A 17,563-nucleotide genomic window follows, 5' to 3' on the forward strand; every position below is an offset into this window, starting at 1 on the left:
GACTGAAACATAAGAAATAGTTTTGTTTGACAATTACAACTTCTTATGAGCCATAAATTTTTTTGATCAAGTTGATATTTGTTTTTTTCCTTTCATCCAATTTTACATAATGTTATCAAAAGGTTGGATGGCATAAATGTACAATACATGCATCAAGGTAGGCCCCACTATTAGGGTTGCAAGTCAGGTTCACAACTACTCCCTCCCATATCCTTGGGTGGTTAGGTGTAAGTTAGGTGAAGCACACGGTGACGTTTGTGAAAAATCCATTGCTCATCCATTTTGTTAGATCTTTTAACATATGACTCTGAAAATAAGGTATGTTCAACGCTCAAGTACTGGAACACGCTAAGTAAATTTATTTTACAATTCTAAAATTGTCCATGGATGGAACCTTTCTAGAGCTTACTTGTAATTTATAATACTTTAGTCTTTTATCTCATGGCCTAAAATGATTGTAGAAAATATATGAACGGTTTTGATCAATTGTATACGTAATGATGAGCCCTGTAATCTAAATCATGCAGTTGTTCCCAATGGCAAAGCTATATTGAAGAAAACGACTACCCTTAAAGTCAATATAGTCATTTTTATACATTAACGACACCCCTCCCGCAGCCGTTACTCAAAATCAACAAAGTGATTTTCTTACCCTCTTTTAAGAGTTTAAGCGGATTACTTTAAATAACTTTAAGTGGCAGGTTTAGGAATATCAATACGAAGGTGGAGTACTGCGAAACTCAGAAAATAATAATAATGATAATAATCTACTGCTAGTGATTGCGTGCATCTGCACGTCAGAAATAAATAAATAATAATAATAATAATAATAATAATAATAACTAACGGTTAACATTCATCAAACAAGTGACCATAGGTCATAGGTTAGGAGCTTTTTTTCATCCAATCTGATTTTCGGTTGATGAACCATCAACAGTAGGTTCCATTTGGACGGTTTAGATTGAATGGGTGTATGCCACGTGTAAGAGTAGCTCGACGTAAAGTATCAAACACGCTGCCATTCTCTTCCTCCATTTCATTCTAAACCCTTTTTTGTGCCTTACTGTCGTCAACCGTTCCTTTTCTCGCTTTAAATCTTCTCATTTGATCAGATTCCTCTCTCAAAAACCATAATTACAAATTTCTGGTCTGTATCATGGAGCTAATTCTTCCAAATATCGAATTCCAGCGACTCTCTCCTCAAATTCTCTCGAGAATTTTCTAAGAAATCCAGACCGTCAAAATCTGGTAAGTGAATAGGGGCTAGAAATTTCTCTTCTTCTGGTTTTTTTTTTTTTTTTTGATTGGGAGCGATCTGTTACTGCAGAGGAGAGAGCATGCAGCGCTTTTTTAGTGTTTTCCGTAACGTATTGGAAATATACCGTTACATTCCGGGGACGGTATGTCGGGGAACATTGCAGAAGGCTCGTACGAGAACGACCGGACTGCTTGTCTGCGCCCTTTGCATCGGCGCCTTTATTTCCGCTCACTGGCTCAATGCTGTAAGTATTTTGACCCACAAGTACCGTCCATTTAGCTCATTCAGCCACGTGTCACCTATCTAAGACATCAACACCTGAAATGTAGGCCCCATCTTCATGATTACTGGACCAAAACATCATACTAATACATTCATCAGGTCTATGCGTTTGGCCCACCTGATGAATGGATAGATCATCCTTAGTTTTGTGCCAGATAGTCTTCATCACGAGTCCTACCTTTCCAACGGGTTGGATTTCTCACACACGTATACGTTTTCTGTTTACACTAAATGGACGGTACCAAACGATCCTAATTTTTATTTCCTAAAAAGTCCCTGACCTAGCATGAGAATTTCAGCAGCCGCCTTGATTCCAGAAAATAATTTTTATCATTCGCGTCTCCGTCCGGAGAGAGAGACGGTCTGGCTGAATTCACGTGTGGGATTTAAAAACCTCAATCCATAACATGTGATGCATGAAGAACACGTACAAAAGTTCTAAGCTCACTCATCCGGTGTTCAAATCCAAAAGTGGATAATCGGATCGGTGGGCCACACATGTATTAACCGTCCGTGTTCAGCTTACACTTGTGTAAACCTATGTTGGACCTATGTAAGAGTATCCATCTGAATTTTTTTATCATCCAGGCAGTTGCCAGATGTTTTGCACCTAATGAGCGGCTTGGATCTTATACACGTGTCGCTTGTTATCGGCATGTGAGGGGGAATACCACGTAAAAGTGTACTCCCTCATCTGTACTTTAAATTTATTCAGCGAGCACCCTCAATCATGTGACTTGCCTCCCTACTCTTCCGTGGAAGTGACGCAGATTAGACACCGACAGGTTGAGCAGCGAATCGGCTACTGAAGTGACATCGCTGAGTTCCGCGGGCCGCTATGATGTATGTGCTGTATCTGCACAGTCCATCGATTTTGAGATATCATTTTAAAGTATGAGCCACAGAAAGAGGTAGATAAAATTTGTAACGGACCCCACTACATAAAATAGCGGGCAGAGTGATTCTCACAGTTGAAACTATCCTAAGGCCAATCATAATGTTTATTTGAAATCCAACATGTTTAAAAGTTTTAAAAAACATTAATAAGGGAAAATATGAATATCAATTTGATCTAAAACTTTTGTGGCCTTTAGAAGCTCTTAACAGTAGGCCTCACTATCCTCACTTTTTTCTATTCAAGCCCATTAGAGCTTTGAATTTAACTCATTCTTTGGATATTGCCTGAAATGATCTCTCCAAATGGACGGAAGGTGTCGATACCAAAAATATATTATGGTGGGCCCACAGAGCTTGGTGACGTCAATTCAGTAGCAAGTCAAGTAGGCCCTTTACAAGAAATCCACTCCTCTATCCATCATGTGAGTTCATTTTAGGATAAGAAACCAAAAGGAAGCCCGCAGATCCACTCCTCCAGAGACGGCGATTTTTATCATTGATGACATCGTTATTATTAGGATTATTAGGATGAACTGAAAATACAAATACTAAAATGATTCAAAACTTTTGTGGCCCTACGATTATTTCAAGACGTTTAATCTTCATGTCTTCCACCCACTTGAGTATCGGATCCGGCTTCTTTTTTGACTCAAATGAACTAAAAAACCGAATGGATGAGATGGATTTCTCACGAACATCCCAGTGAGCCACACCTGGTTCCGAGAGCAGGAACTGGCAAAAGTCTTTACCAGGAAATCCGCGTCCGCAAATATCGGCCACATGTCTTTCTTTCTTTCTTTATTTAGTTTACCCGCGCATACGCTCACACACAGGATATGACGTGGTGGTGTGTTCATGTCACCAAGTTCTGTGGGCCCATCATCATATCCACACTTTCCATCCATTTGGCGAGATAATTTTATATCATGATCTCAAAAATGAGTCATATCCAATGCTCAAGTGGACCACACCACAAAAAATAGTGGGGACAATGATTCCCACCATTGAAACATTCCTATAGCCCACCGTGACGTTTATTTGCCATCCAAACTGTTCATACACTTACACAAACCAAGATAAAGGGGAAAAACAAATATTAAATTGGTCCAAAACTTCTGTAACCCTTGAGAAAGTTTCAATGGTAGACGTTCAATATCTACTATTGTCTTTTGTTTGATCCACTTGATCTCTGGATCTATCTCATTTTTTAAGCTCAAGTCTTAAAACCTTCTCATCAAATAGATGGACAGTTTTGATATAATACATACATCATCATGGTGGCCCCACAAAACTTGGTGGCCTCGACACACCACAAAGGTCGGTGGCGTCGGTTTCCTTCACGTAAGTGGACACCATCATCCATATGTTTTTTTCAGCTCATTCTACGGTGAGATTAAAAAAATGAAGCAGATCCGGAGTTCAAGTCAGATCACCTTCCTAAGTCTGACCATAATGTTTATCTACCATCCAACCTCTTGATAAGGTCACACATGGATAAAGAGAAAACCCAGATATCAACTTGAGCCAAAACTCGTGGCCCCCAAGAAGTTTTCAATGTTAGCCATTCAATCACCACTATTTCCTAGGGCGTGGTCTACTTGAACCTTTGGTCAGCTTCATTTTTAGTTTTATGTCTTAAAATGAGCTGACAAAATGGATGGATAGAATGGATTAAACACATGCATCATGATAGGCCCCACGGCACCCACCCTACTCAAATCCACTTCCCCTAAAAATTAGCCCGAAGGGGAAACTCAAGTGGCCCACGCCACAAGGAGCAGTTGGGAGTGACAGCCAGCCAACCAATAAACCTTCTCTACTGTTTTAGGGCCCACTGTGTTTTTTGATATGTTATCTAAATAATTCATCCTCTGACAATACCGACCAGATGCACCTAAAATCAGGCCATTACCACAAAACCCACCTGAATTAACGGGCTTTTTATTTTTTATTTTTATTTTTATTTTTTTACACACGCACACACACCACCACACACACCGTTTGGAATTTCACAACCTATGGATACTCGAACCCTCAACCACGTGTTGAAACTCCTGAGCGTCTACTACCAGAGACCACCGGAGTAAGAGTAAGATCCCCTGAATTAACGGGCCTTAAGCATGAAGCAGATTCCACACTAAAAGCACTGAGTAAACTCTGTGGGAAGTGACTTCCGTATTTTATCCATACCACATGAAACAGTGTGAATTGAATGTATACTGTGTTGGAAGGTTTCAAGTGTGGAAATCATTATTCTCACTGTTTCCTATGGTATGGTCCACTGGAGCTTTGGATATGCTTTAAAAGATAGCTTCTTCCTTTTTCAATAGATTTTGCTTAGATGGGTCATTTTTTAAGAAATTTGATAAAAGGAAAAAGATTTAAAAGAAAAGAAAAAAAAAATCACTTTTAGAATATAGGTTTTTTTTTTTAAAACAAAATATTTATTTATTATTATTATGATTATTATTATTATTATTTTTTGTACTTTCACTTCATCTCAGTGGTAATGACCTTATAAAAGGGTTTGAATAAAAAATAAAAAAACTCTTTTTAGAAGATAGGTTCTTCTTTCCTAAAAGCATTAGGTTTATATTAGTCTTTTATCAAGAGTGGGGCTTTGGGTCAACTTTTGAAATATTAAACGGTATCCAAACGAGATGATTCTAAATTCATTCAAAAGTTTGTTAAATTGTCTTTTCAATTAGGCCAAAATCATTATAATCCAACCTATGATAAGAAAGTTATGAATATTTTCATGAGACCATTGATGCATTACTCAAACTGTGATTGCTGTTTTAAGACCATTTTGAAAAGCTAAATAATGTTAAATAAGATGATTCCAAAGTTATTTGAAAAATCATCGAATTATCTTTCCAACAAATACAATATCACCCCAGTTCAACTTATAACAAGTGAGTTATGACTGTTTTTATAAGGACCATTTGATGCATCATCCAAACAATGATCAAAGCATTGTCTAGATCGTGATAAAAACTTTAAATTCACTTTTGAAATGTCAAATGGTTTCTAAATGAGCTAATTGTATAGTCATTTGAAAGTTCAATGAATTATTTTTTTAACAAGCACAAGATTACCTCAATTCAACGTATAATGAGGGAGTTTTGACAATTTTTCGTCAAACCTTGCAATGCATTATCTAAATCATGGTCCACATATATAGATTGACGTTTCTTATTTGATGACTTCATTTTCCTTATCCTTTGTAGTCTATCATAAGTAGCGACGGAAAGAAACTGATGCCTACGGCCAAAACAACAGCCCACCATCACTCCCACAAACACCCCGAAAAGCCCCCAATAAACCCTGAAAATCTCCTTAATTGCTCCCGTGGAAACCTGACAAAGACCTGCCCTGCAAATCGTCCAACACCTCCCAAAACCAAAGATGACCGTCCATCACCATCCTGCCCCGAGTACTTCCGTTGGATCCATGAAGATCTACGGCCATGGAAGGCTTCAAAAATCTCAAAGGAGATGGTAGAAAGGGCAAAAAGGACTGCAAATTTTCGACTTGTGGTATTGAACGGCACAGCTTACGTGGAGAAGTACCAGAGGAAGGCGATTCAGACACGTGATGTTTTCACACTGTGGGGAATCCTGCAGCTCCTAAGGAGGTACCCGGGTCGGGTACCTGATCTGGACCTAATGTTCGACTGTGGTGACTTTCCGTTTGTGATGTCACGTGACTATAGAGGTCCGAACGCGTCGGGCCCACCACCTTTGTTTCGGTACTGCGGAGACGAAAAGACATTGGATGTTGTTTTCCCGGATTGGTCCTTCTGGGGTTGGTAAAATGCTACGACTTTTCTTTATACTTTGGTTTAACTCCGTGACTCGTAGCGATTCTTTTATTCTAAAGCTGAGTCTCAACTTGCCCGAGTCAAGGGTGACTCGGGATGTTGAATCGGATCTGGTCCAACCGAATTGTGTCGACTCGGAGAATCTGATGAGACTCATCAAGATCTTAACATCATGATCTATGATCTGGATTTTAGAGGCTAGTCTGTAGAAAACCATTGGTGGACACTCATCAACTGGGACTCTTGACATGCATGTATTCAATCGAATCCACGTGTCCAAGGTGTGATGGCTATAATGGATAGCGTGTGGTGTGTATGGTAAAAAATAAATCACACTGATCAATGATCTCAACCATCTGTTTTTGGCCCTTGATACACCAATAGACATGACTGCATGATCAAATCTGATTTCAATGGTTTGGATTATTAAGGATGAATAATGATTTGAACAGTCTGAATTGACGTACATGTATGCCATTGTTACAGTGGATGAATTGCCACCGTCAGTGCACGCTGCAGACTGATTCTATCATTCCATCATTCCATCTTAACGATAAACAATCACTGTCGAGAAGTCGAACAGAGCATATATCTGCGGTTGCAACAGGCCTAGCTCTAAGACACAACGACTCGGCTCAAACTTCGCTGAGTCAACTCAACTTAGCGAGATTTCAAGTCGAGTCTATGGGAAACTTGAATATGGGAGCGCCTAAAGTCACTGCAAAACTTACCAAGTAGTTGACCCGGTCAACTTAGTATGGATTGCTCTGACTCATGCCGAGTCATAGCAATCAAATTGGCCTGCTAACTCAGTCAGCTTGATGTGACTCGCTCTAACTTGTGCTAAGCCACTGGTCTTGTAAAAGCCTTTTAGAACATAATTTTTTTTTTCTTTTTTAATAAATTCATGAGGCCACATACGAACCTTAAACGTTTTTGGGTAGCTATGCAAACATGTAGTTGCTTTTTTCATCTTTTTTCTTTTTTTCATTCTTCTTTCTCTCTCTGTCTATCTGTCTACAATATTTTTATAGAGATAACCAGTCTAAATATAGTCAATTAAGAGAGTAATTTTATAAAGATAACCGGTCTAAATATAGTCAATTAAGGGGAGTTTGGATAGTAAGTTATTTTGGATAAGTTACTTATGCCAAAAGTAGCTAATCTTAATTTCTACTTATTTATCTAATAAGTTTGTTTGGCAAACAATGTTCTTATCAATCAAAAAGTAGAAAAATATGTTTGGCTTCTAACATCATAAGTAATTATCTTTCCAGTCTGTTTGGTACCCCTCATATCCACTATCCATACTATCCATCATGTGGATCTAATCTTTCATGTGGATCATTCATTGGGCCCCACCTTTGATGTGGGCAGTCCATCATGCAAGGCCTACTTTAGATGTGGGCCATTTACCATTATGGCCCAACCTTTAATGTGCATTATTTATTATATAGGGCTTACCTTTGATGTTAGTCATCCATCAAGTGGGGCCCATTATGAATATTATTGTCCATCATGTGGGGCCCACTTTCAATATCCACCGCCCATCATGTGGAGCCATCCATCATGTCGACCCCACCTCTAATGTGGGTCATCCATCATGCGGGGCCCACCTTGGATATAGGACATTCATCACGAGGCTTGACCTTTGATTTGGACCGTCCATCATGTGGGGCCTACCTTGATATGGATCACCCATCATGTGGGGCCACCATTATTAATTGCATATTATGTGGAGTGCACCTTTGATGCGGACTGTCCATCATGTCGGCCCCACCTTCACTGTGTTTGCCTATCATGTTGTGGGTCATTCATCAATAGAGGCTAGTCTTTGATGTGGACCATCCATCATATGGGGCCACCTCAATATGGATCATCCATCATGTGGGGCCCAACTTCAATGTTCACTTCCCATCACATGGAATTCACCTTTAACATGCACCATCCATCATGTAGGCCCCACCTGTGATATGGGTCGTCCATCATGCCAGCCCGCTTTGGATGTGGGCTTTTTATCATTATAGGCTGAGCAGTCACATGGACTATCCATACGTGGTCTCACATTAATACGTGGTCATCAATCATGTGGAGCCCACCTTTTATGTGGATTATCCTCCTTGTGAGTCCCACGTTCAATGTTGACAGTCCACCATTTGGAGCCACCTATGATATGAACCGTGAGAGAGAGAGTTTTCGATCTTTATTTAGCATGGACTGTGAGACAGAAATAGAAAGGTCATAAATTAAAAAGCTAAAAAATAAATAAGTTATTAAAATAAGTAGCTTTTAGAGATAAACTACTTTTACAGTGATTTTATAAGTGAAAAAAGTAACTTAATTAGTTAATATAAGTTAAAAAGTAACTTATTCGGTGGTATCCAAACTGCCCCTAAATATATATCTATCAAGTCTGAGGCTGGATCAACCCTTAAAGTCCTATCCCTTCATTAAGTATTGATCCTACTTATATGGCTGCATGCACTTTCCATCAGGTCTGAGATCAACATCAAGCCGTGGGAATCCCTGTCCAAGGATCTGAAAGAGTCGAATGAGCGGCTGAGATGGATGGACAGGAATCCCTACGCTTACTGGAAAGGGAACCCTAGTGTCACAGCAAAGAGGCGAGACCTCCTCAAATGCAACGTCTCTGACACTCACGACTGGAATGCTCGTCTTTATGCACAGGTACATCATATTCGTAGAGCCATGCACTTCACTTCACATGATGCGGCAAACATTTGTGGAGATCAGGACCGTTAATCTGCTGGGCCATTGAGTGGATGCATATATGGCCTAAAGATTGTTATGAGTTGGACAATTATGCTTATCCAGTTGCTGGGAGCTTTTCTGATTGAATGTGGATTGTTAATGTAATCGTTCCTTTCACAGGCCACTGATTGGATGGCTACCTCAATCAGTCAACTCCACTTGGTTTTGGTTTTGAGAAATGATGTACCCACATGTGGGCCCACTGGATCTTCGGCCTCATTCACCTCAGATGTTTGCCACATGTACAAAAGTGAGTGACCTGCTAAGTAGGGCTAGAAGTGAAATATGGTTGAGCCATGTTGATATATTACACGTGAAATGGTTATCTTTGGATAGGATCGTCTATCTAGTGGGGCACACTGTATCAAATTGATTTAAGATACGCATTAATTGGATGATCCATACCATCTAAAGAATGGCCTTTGAATCAATGGTGGGAAAGCAAAACAGTGAGTTTGAATCTTATTATGTCTTCTCTGTTTTATACTCTTTTAATACGAACATAAAGTCTACCTGTGTGGTTTAATCTCTCCCGTACGTTAAGCTGAACTGCTTTACAATCTTTTTGGATGGTAGATTTTCTGTAGCAAGTTAAGCTAAACCTCCAAAGCTTTGGAGAGGACCCAGCAGATTCAATACATTTTCTCAACACTTGGACATAAATGTGTAAGAATAAGAAATTAAGGTTGTCTCACTTCATTGTTTATTGACATAGTGAAGGAACTCAAATACAAGTTCCAATGGGGTTTCTCAAAATTCCATTTCAATTTGTGTCAGGATTCCCACCACCACCTATGGATGGTGGGATATTGGGGAAAACTAGCACATGGGTCACGTGCAAGAATGCCATTGGACAACTAAATAAACATATGATTGAAAACATAGATACACAAATACATACATACTAACAGAAGGTACTTGTAGGACTGGCTCAGCGAATCTCAGCAAGGATTTAAGCAATCTGATTTAGCAGGCCAATGCACTCACAGGTATTATTATCCATATCGAATTGTTTCTTTATGTCCATTTCTCCCACGACATTTCATCTAACTTTTGATTTATCATGCAAAATTCATATAGATATAAGATTTATATCGAAGGATCTGCATGGTCTGTTAGCGAGAAATACATATTGGCTTGTGATTCTGTTACTTTGTTCGTGAAGCCCCGATACTATGACTTCTTCACACGAGGTTTGATGCCTATGCGTCATTACTGGCCGATACATGCCAATAACAAGTGCAGATCAATCAAATTCGCTGTGGACTGGGGCAACAACCACGAACAGAAGGTAATCTTCATTAATTTCTTTGAAGTTGTGCAGTTGTGTAGTAGAATAAGAAAAGTGCAGGCCCATTTCGATCCATCTCCATGTTTGATAACAAGATTATGCAGCAAAAATCCAAAACCAAATAATAATCTTTTATTTTCAAATTCATAAACTCCAAAACTAAATAACAATCTTTTATTTTCAAATTCATAAACTCCAAAACTAAATAACAATCTTTTATTTTCAAATTCTTAAACTCTGAAACTAAATAACAATCTTTCATTTTCAAATTCATAAACTCGGTATCTTATGCCAGAAACTTCCTAAAAAAATTTAGTTCAATAGATTTGGTCTTTTGGTTAGGAATGTAAGAGTTACCGAAGGTGGGTCACACCAGATCACTTGTCACCTATTCTAATTTTGGGCGTATGATGGGACTCACTATCGGGTGATCTTCACCCATGACTTTGGGTCAGTTAGTTGAAGTGCAGTAGTCTTGTATTGCAAAGACTCTTGGGTGTGTCTATTAGAGTAGTCTTCGTTCGTCTCTTTTCATGTCAATGGCAGCAAACATAGGTAGGTTTCTGCATCCAATCTCCTCGATTCAATGTATGGGATTCTTTGGAATAACAAAAACCAAATTTTAAAAGAGATCCCATTAAAAAAATGAGATTTAGCTTGATCTGATTTTGATGGAACCCATACCCAATGTTTGTGATATCGATGCTATTAACCGATATTACCAAATATCGTATGGTAAAAATGTAATACTTGGCTTTAGTTGGGAAACTTCTCAGTATCAATCAATATATCACAATGTATCGCTACGTATCACAATGTATTGACCATAATGTATTGCAATGTATCAACATGTATCACAATGTATTGACGAAACCTTAACTGTATTGGTCCCCTTTGCGAAAATATTGAAAATATCACCCCCCAAAAAAAAAAAAAAAAAATTCTATTTTTCCTTTTTAAAAAATTACTTTCATTACATTTAAAAGAAATTTTCAACCAATCCTTTTCCGATTGTTTTGAGAGAGAAGAAAATTTTAGGGTGGAAATCAAGATTGAAGAGCATGCATTATTGAACTCAAATTGGTGAATTTTTATGAATTTGAACAACTTTTCCTTATTTAAATCCCTTGGTACCAGTGGAATTAAGTTCATGATCCATGATTTTGCATGTTTTGCATATTAAATTAAGGGTTTTGACCTCTTAAGTTTTAATTTTGGAAAATTGAAAAAATTCAAAATTTCCTCCATTTCACCCATCTAAGTTGCAATTAGAGGTTGAAAAGGTCATTTGAGAGTCCTTGGATGCCGATCTATAGATTGACAAAACTTCTTAAATTTTTTTAAACCTTAACTAAAAATATTAAAAATAATTTTTTTTTGAAAAAATTAGAATGACTAGATGTTATGTACACATAATATTTTATAGTTATGAGTCTATACTAATCCTAAAATCAACCACAATTGTTTATTTATTTTCAAAAATTAATTTCTTTTTTAAAACATATAAAAAAATTATTTATAAATAAATGCTCCATATCTTGTAGGATATATTAAATGTAGGTATTTATCAGATCGAATGTGCTAATAAGCAATATAAATTATGGAATGATTTGTTTTTCAGTTATATTTGTATGAATTAATTTTTAATACAGTTGCATCACTTGTATTTGACAATGCATAGTTTAGTACCTATACAAAGAAAACTAATTATATATACTTGATTTTATAATCCTTTTAGTTCTAAGTGTGCAGTGATGTCTTTTTAGCATCTATTAAAGGTTCATCGAAAAATTCAACTAATTTGTCAATGTTTTTTTTAGAAACCACGATACATCTGATATTTCTCATGTGATATGTTTTTGTATTACAAAGGTGTGATACGTCCATCAAGATTGATACTGAGAACATTGCCCATGTCGTCCATCTCATGTAAGAATCACCAAAGAAGCACTTTCTTCCAAACTTAACCATTAAAACTAATAATTGGTTAAAATTTTGTAATAAGTGGAAGAAGTACCGCTTCAATAATGTGAAACTAAGGAGGAGTGTTGAACCTATTAAAAATGGGACTATAAAATCTTGATGTTGTTAGGTCCTCTCACTAAATGACACCTTATTTTCAAGTATTTTTCTTTCTTTTGATCGGATACAACTAGTTAGAATGCTAAGTTATTGTCCAACTAGCAATTTAATACTAACACATTGTGCATGCCCGACATGAAAGCAGTTGTACATGACAAAAGGAAACCAAATCAAGTCAGATCTGCTTCTAGGCATGCATGGATTAACAAACCATGCCTTTTTTTAAAGAGGGAAAAAAAAAAAAAAAAAACAGTAATTACTCTTTCTTTCTTCTCTTGAACTAGCCACCTAAGGTGTTTTACTCTATGTGCTAATTAAGATCTCCTTGGGCATAAATATCCATGGGGCTTCTTAGGCTATTTTCATATATTTATAGACTTGCAAGCCTTTGCTACGTGCAAAGCTTTCATTGTCATAATGAAATCTTTCTAAGACAATTATTATAAATTACTTAAATTGCTAGCAATATCTACGATATATTTACCTAATCACACAAAAACTTTGATCAAATTATAAACCAATTCAACTTTGGACGTTTCCATATGTAAACCGTACAGATGTACATGATCACCTTATCTTATGCCATTAGATATATATTTTTCTATGACCGTATTAAAGCCCATTATACATGGTAGAGACTCACTATAAGCACGACAATGACACCATGTATAATAGCCCATAGTTTAAGTTATCTTAATTTATCCATTGGCCATGACAATGTTTTAAGCATACGAAGAATATAACAAGTCGATGTATTTCTTATCAAATTTTCTAATTTCATTCCTTAGGGTTACAAAGACCTAGATAAAGTCTCTCAATGCATTGGTCCCAATTATATTCATTCCACGTATACATAAAAATAATGAGCAATAAATAAAGCATTAATAAATAAAAAAATATATATAAATGATTGGACTAAAAAACATACTTTTCAACATGACATCCAAAAGCTCAACACCATGAAAATCAAACGCTGCATGAAACCAGACAGATCCACTCAACTCGTGGGTAAAACCAATGGATAACCACCAATCTTATTAGCTTGATTTTTGTGCCAAGTGATCTTCATGATGATGGACCAAACTTTTGGACAGGCACTAATATGATAATTGGACTACAAGTTAGTGATCCAACCAGTCGTGCATTTGAGCATATTCTCTCTTTCTTTCTTTGTTTTTTTATTTTTCTTTTTTCCTTTTTTTTTTTTTTTTGTTTTTTTACATACTCTCACGCCCACACAGCACATGGACACTCTTTCCTTAGTTGCATATAAACTAATGAGGAAATAAAAAAAGAAAATAGAGTAATGGAAGTATTAAAAGATTTAAATGTATATTTAAGGTATATTATACTTGAAATAAAATAGGGGTAAAGCCATTCTCCACAAATCCAATTAAACCAATGTGACTTCTCAAATACCATGTCCCATTTGTACACATGAGTTCTTATTTTGTATGTAGTATAAGGTATGACAATGCTAGAGTTGGACTAAAATTTATATAATTCATTGGACCAAATGGATATGCTTTCCAACGTAATATCCAAAAGCTGGACAACACCATGAAAAATCAAACGGTGCATGAAACCAAGCTGATCCACTCAGCAAGTGGGTGACACACCATTAAAAAAAAAAAAAAAAACAATGGACAACCACCTACCTTATTAGCTTGATTTTTATGTTAATTGATCTTGATAAACCAAACTTTTGGACAGGTTGAATGTCATACACAGATGACGCGCAGTTACTAATATGATACTGCAACTTAGTGGTCTAACTAGCTGTGCATTCGAGCATCTCTCTTTCCTTAGTTGGATTTAACTAATGAGGAAATTAATTTTTTTTAAAAAAAATAAAAGAGTAATGGAAGCGTCAAAAGATTTAAACGTATTGCTGGGTAGATTATACTTAAGATAAAACATGAGTAAATTAGCCATTCTCTGCAAATCTATTTAACCCAATGTCACTTCTCAAATAATATGTATTTCCAGTTCGTACACATGAGTTAATATTTTGTATATTATTTGAGGTATGACAATGCTGGAGTACTTGGGAAGGTTGTATGGTACATTTCAAGTTTCAATTTGTACCAGAGCGGCCCATGGTTTATAACCATTGTATAACAGTCCTCACAGCATATGGCCAGTCCACCAAAAATCCCTAAGAGTGCCTTTTTCCTCGGTTGAATGTAAACAGTTACAATAACTTAACCATGTACTTGTTCACCATGTATTGAAGGGTTATGATTCTTCCAATCTTAGAGATTTTTGATTCATGGACTGTCCACAATGGGGCCTTATTATCAACTGGTGGGATCATAACCATTGGCTCCACCTTGCCCTAGCTCTCATGTACAAACTGAAAACAGGATGGTTACTGGACAACCTTAAAAGAGGAGATTGTATAATACTTCATACATTGTTCATGTGTTGAGCTGAGAAGACATCTGCATCATCCACATAATTCCATTGATCATATACATGTGTTCGTTGAAATATCTAGACATATTCATAATGAATCGACCAAGTCACCATGTCTGAAGTAATAATATCTAATGTTTTTTTTACATGCCATACCATCTAATTCATCACCCAAAACGACAAAAATTACACAAATCTATACATGATGAAAAATGTAAAATTCAAGTGTCGCCTGATCAACAAAAGACTTGGTATCCCTCATCATGCTAATAAAACTCGCCAAATTATTGCCCAACAGAAGCGAGGTCAAATGACTTCTCTCTCATGTGAGGAATGATTTTCTTCATGGTAGACATGCAAATGTTGCAACAAGTCGGAGATCAGGCAGGATCCACCATGTACATGCCCCGGCCAAAAAAAATAAAATCAGGCATGTTTACACCTCCACTGCGGAAAAAAAACTATGTTTAATATGGACCATTTGTTCACAATTTTCCAAAGACCCATTTCGCATACATGTCTCATCTATCCAACGAATTGACCAAATTGATTTTTGGGCCAGGGCATCTTCATGGTGGGCCCCACTTGACAAATGACCCAAATATTGTACACACGGGTCATAGTTGCAACTCTAGGAGCGTCGGTTTTAGAATGTTTACAGATACTTGATTCCACCTATAATTTCCAACATTAATTAACTAAGATGATTGTCATATTTTTCCAAGAAAAGTTATTTTTAACATTGCCTCTTTACTTTGAATTTTGCATCTTCATGAACTTAACAGGCCCAAGAGATTGGGAAGGCAGCAAGCAGCTTCATTCTAGAGGAGCTGAAGATGGATTATGTGTATGATTACATGTTTCACCTCTTAAATGAATACGCTAAGCTATTGACATACAAGCCTACATTACCCCAAAATGCAAAGGAATACTGCTTGGAATCCATGGCATGCCATGCAAAAGGATTAGAGAAGAAGTTCATGATGGAATCCATGGTGATGGGCCCAAAAGATTCAAGCCCATGCACCCTGGCTCCTCCCTTTGATCCTGCAGCCCTTCAAGCAATGAACAGAAGGAAAGAGAATTCCATAAAACAGGTAGAAACTTGGGAAAGACAAAATGTTTAGGTCCGTTCTGCATCTCTTATCTAATACAATAAAAGTTACTTTAATAAGATCTAGAGAGTTAATATTAATTTTTTGTTCTAGTACTTATTTTACAATAAGTTCATTTGGTAAATCACATTTTCATAATCTAAAAAAGCTCTTATTTGAAATAAGTATATTTGGTAAAATATTTAAATAAGAGGTTTTATGGGGTCGTGCTATATATTTTTTTTTAATTGCAACAAGTACATTTCAAATAAGCATACCCCTTCATGCCTCTCACCTTATTGAATGTGGATCATCAATCATGAGGGCTCGCCTTGGATGTGGACCATTCATCATCAGGGGCCAACCTTTGATGTGGACCATCTATAGTATGGCTTACCTTGATGTAGGTCATCCATCATGTGGGGCCCTTCAATCCCCACCGCCCACTATATGGTGCCCACATTTGATGTTTTGGTCGTGTGGGCCCCACCTTTGAATTGGGTTGTCCATCATGTAGGGCCCGTCTTGGATGTGGATCATTCATCATTAAGGCCCAACCTTTAATATGAATTGTCCACTATGTGGGGCCAACCTTGATGCCGGTCATCGATTAGGTGAGGCCCATTTGATGCGGGTCTTCGATCATGCAAGGCCACACTTTGATGTGGGCCATCATTATGTGGGGTCCACTTTTGATGTCCGACGTCCATCATGAGGGATGCACCTTCTATGTGGATCATCCACAATGTGGGGTCACTTGTCCATCATGCGAGACCTTGGATATTGGTCATCTATCATATGAGACCTTAGATGTGGGCCATCCATCACGTGGGGCCCACATGATGTGGACCGTCCATCACACAGGGTAACTCTTTGATGTGGGCCATCCATTGTGTGAGGCTCACTATATCCATTATGTGGACCAACCTTAACATGGACCATTCATTGTGTGTGCCACCTTCAATATGGGTCATTCATCATGTTGACCCACCTTTGATGTCAACCGTTCGTCATGTGGGCCCACCTTCAATGTCCACCGTCTATCATGTGGGCCACACCTTGGATGCGGACCATCCTTAATATGGGGCCCACCTTTGATGTGGTTTGTTTATTATGTGGGGCCACACCTTGATGTGGGCCATCCATCATGTGGGGCCCACCTTTGATGTGAATGTGCATTATGTGGGCCCACCTTGATGTAGACCATTCATAATGTGGGGTCCCACCTTCAAGTTGGAGAGAAAGATTGCAAAGAGGTTTTAAGGAGGCAATTTTGATATTTTTGAAAATACTTAAAACCTTAAACCTCTGCCCACTTAAGCTCATTAAGCTTTTGAAAAAGTAGTCTCTTAATTAATTAACATTTAAGAGCTTAATTTCTAGTTTCTAAAAAAATAAGGTGTAAAATTAGAGTTTTATTAAAATACCTATGTTGAAAATAAGACTTGTTTTTCAGAAATAAGCAAATAAGATCTTATTGGTAGAGATGCCCAATGGCCACTTAGACTTCCTCTTTTTTATTTATTTAGAGTTTGTTTGGTTGCACACCAAATCAATAAATATCATGATATTTGGTGCAACCAAATTCACCGTTACTCTTTTTCTAATATAATCAAAGAGATAAGGTTCTGACATATAATTAAGTA

At 37.4% G+C, this 17,563-nt stretch overlaps 1 protein-coding gene across 3 annotated transcripts in view; it reads left to right on the forward strand.

The window, feature by feature from the left end:
* Nucleotides 1-1,039: 1,039 nt before the first annotated feature.
* Nucleotides 1,040-17,563, forward strand: part of LOC131230787 (uncharacterized) — a 39,686-nt gene continuing 23,162 nt past the window's right edge. For 2 of the 3 annotated variants that reach the window (XM_058226760.1, XM_058226762.1), the window contains exons 1-2: nucleotides 1,040-1,248; nucleotides 1,328-1,502. In XM_058226760.1, coding sequence (XP_058082743.1) covers nucleotides 1,338-1,502 — 165 coding nt within the window. In that variant the 5' untranslated portion in view covers nucleotides 1,040-1,248; nucleotides 1,328-1,337. Of the gene's footprint in view, nucleotides 1,249-1,327; nucleotides 1,503-5,667; nucleotides 6,249-8,755; nucleotides 8,949-9,956; nucleotides 10,022-10,112; nucleotides 10,324-15,608; nucleotides 16,020-17,563 lie in introns of those variants that run through there. The other variant, XM_058226763.1, reaches the window with a different exon arrangement.

This window comes from Magnolia sinica, chromosome 17 (assembly GCF_029962835.1).
Source record: "Magnolia sinica isolate HGM2019 chromosome 17, MsV1, whole genome shotgun sequence".
Taxonomy (NCBI): domain Eukaryota; kingdom Viridiplantae; phylum Streptophyta; class Magnoliopsida; order Magnoliales; family Magnoliaceae; genus Magnolia; species Magnolia sinica.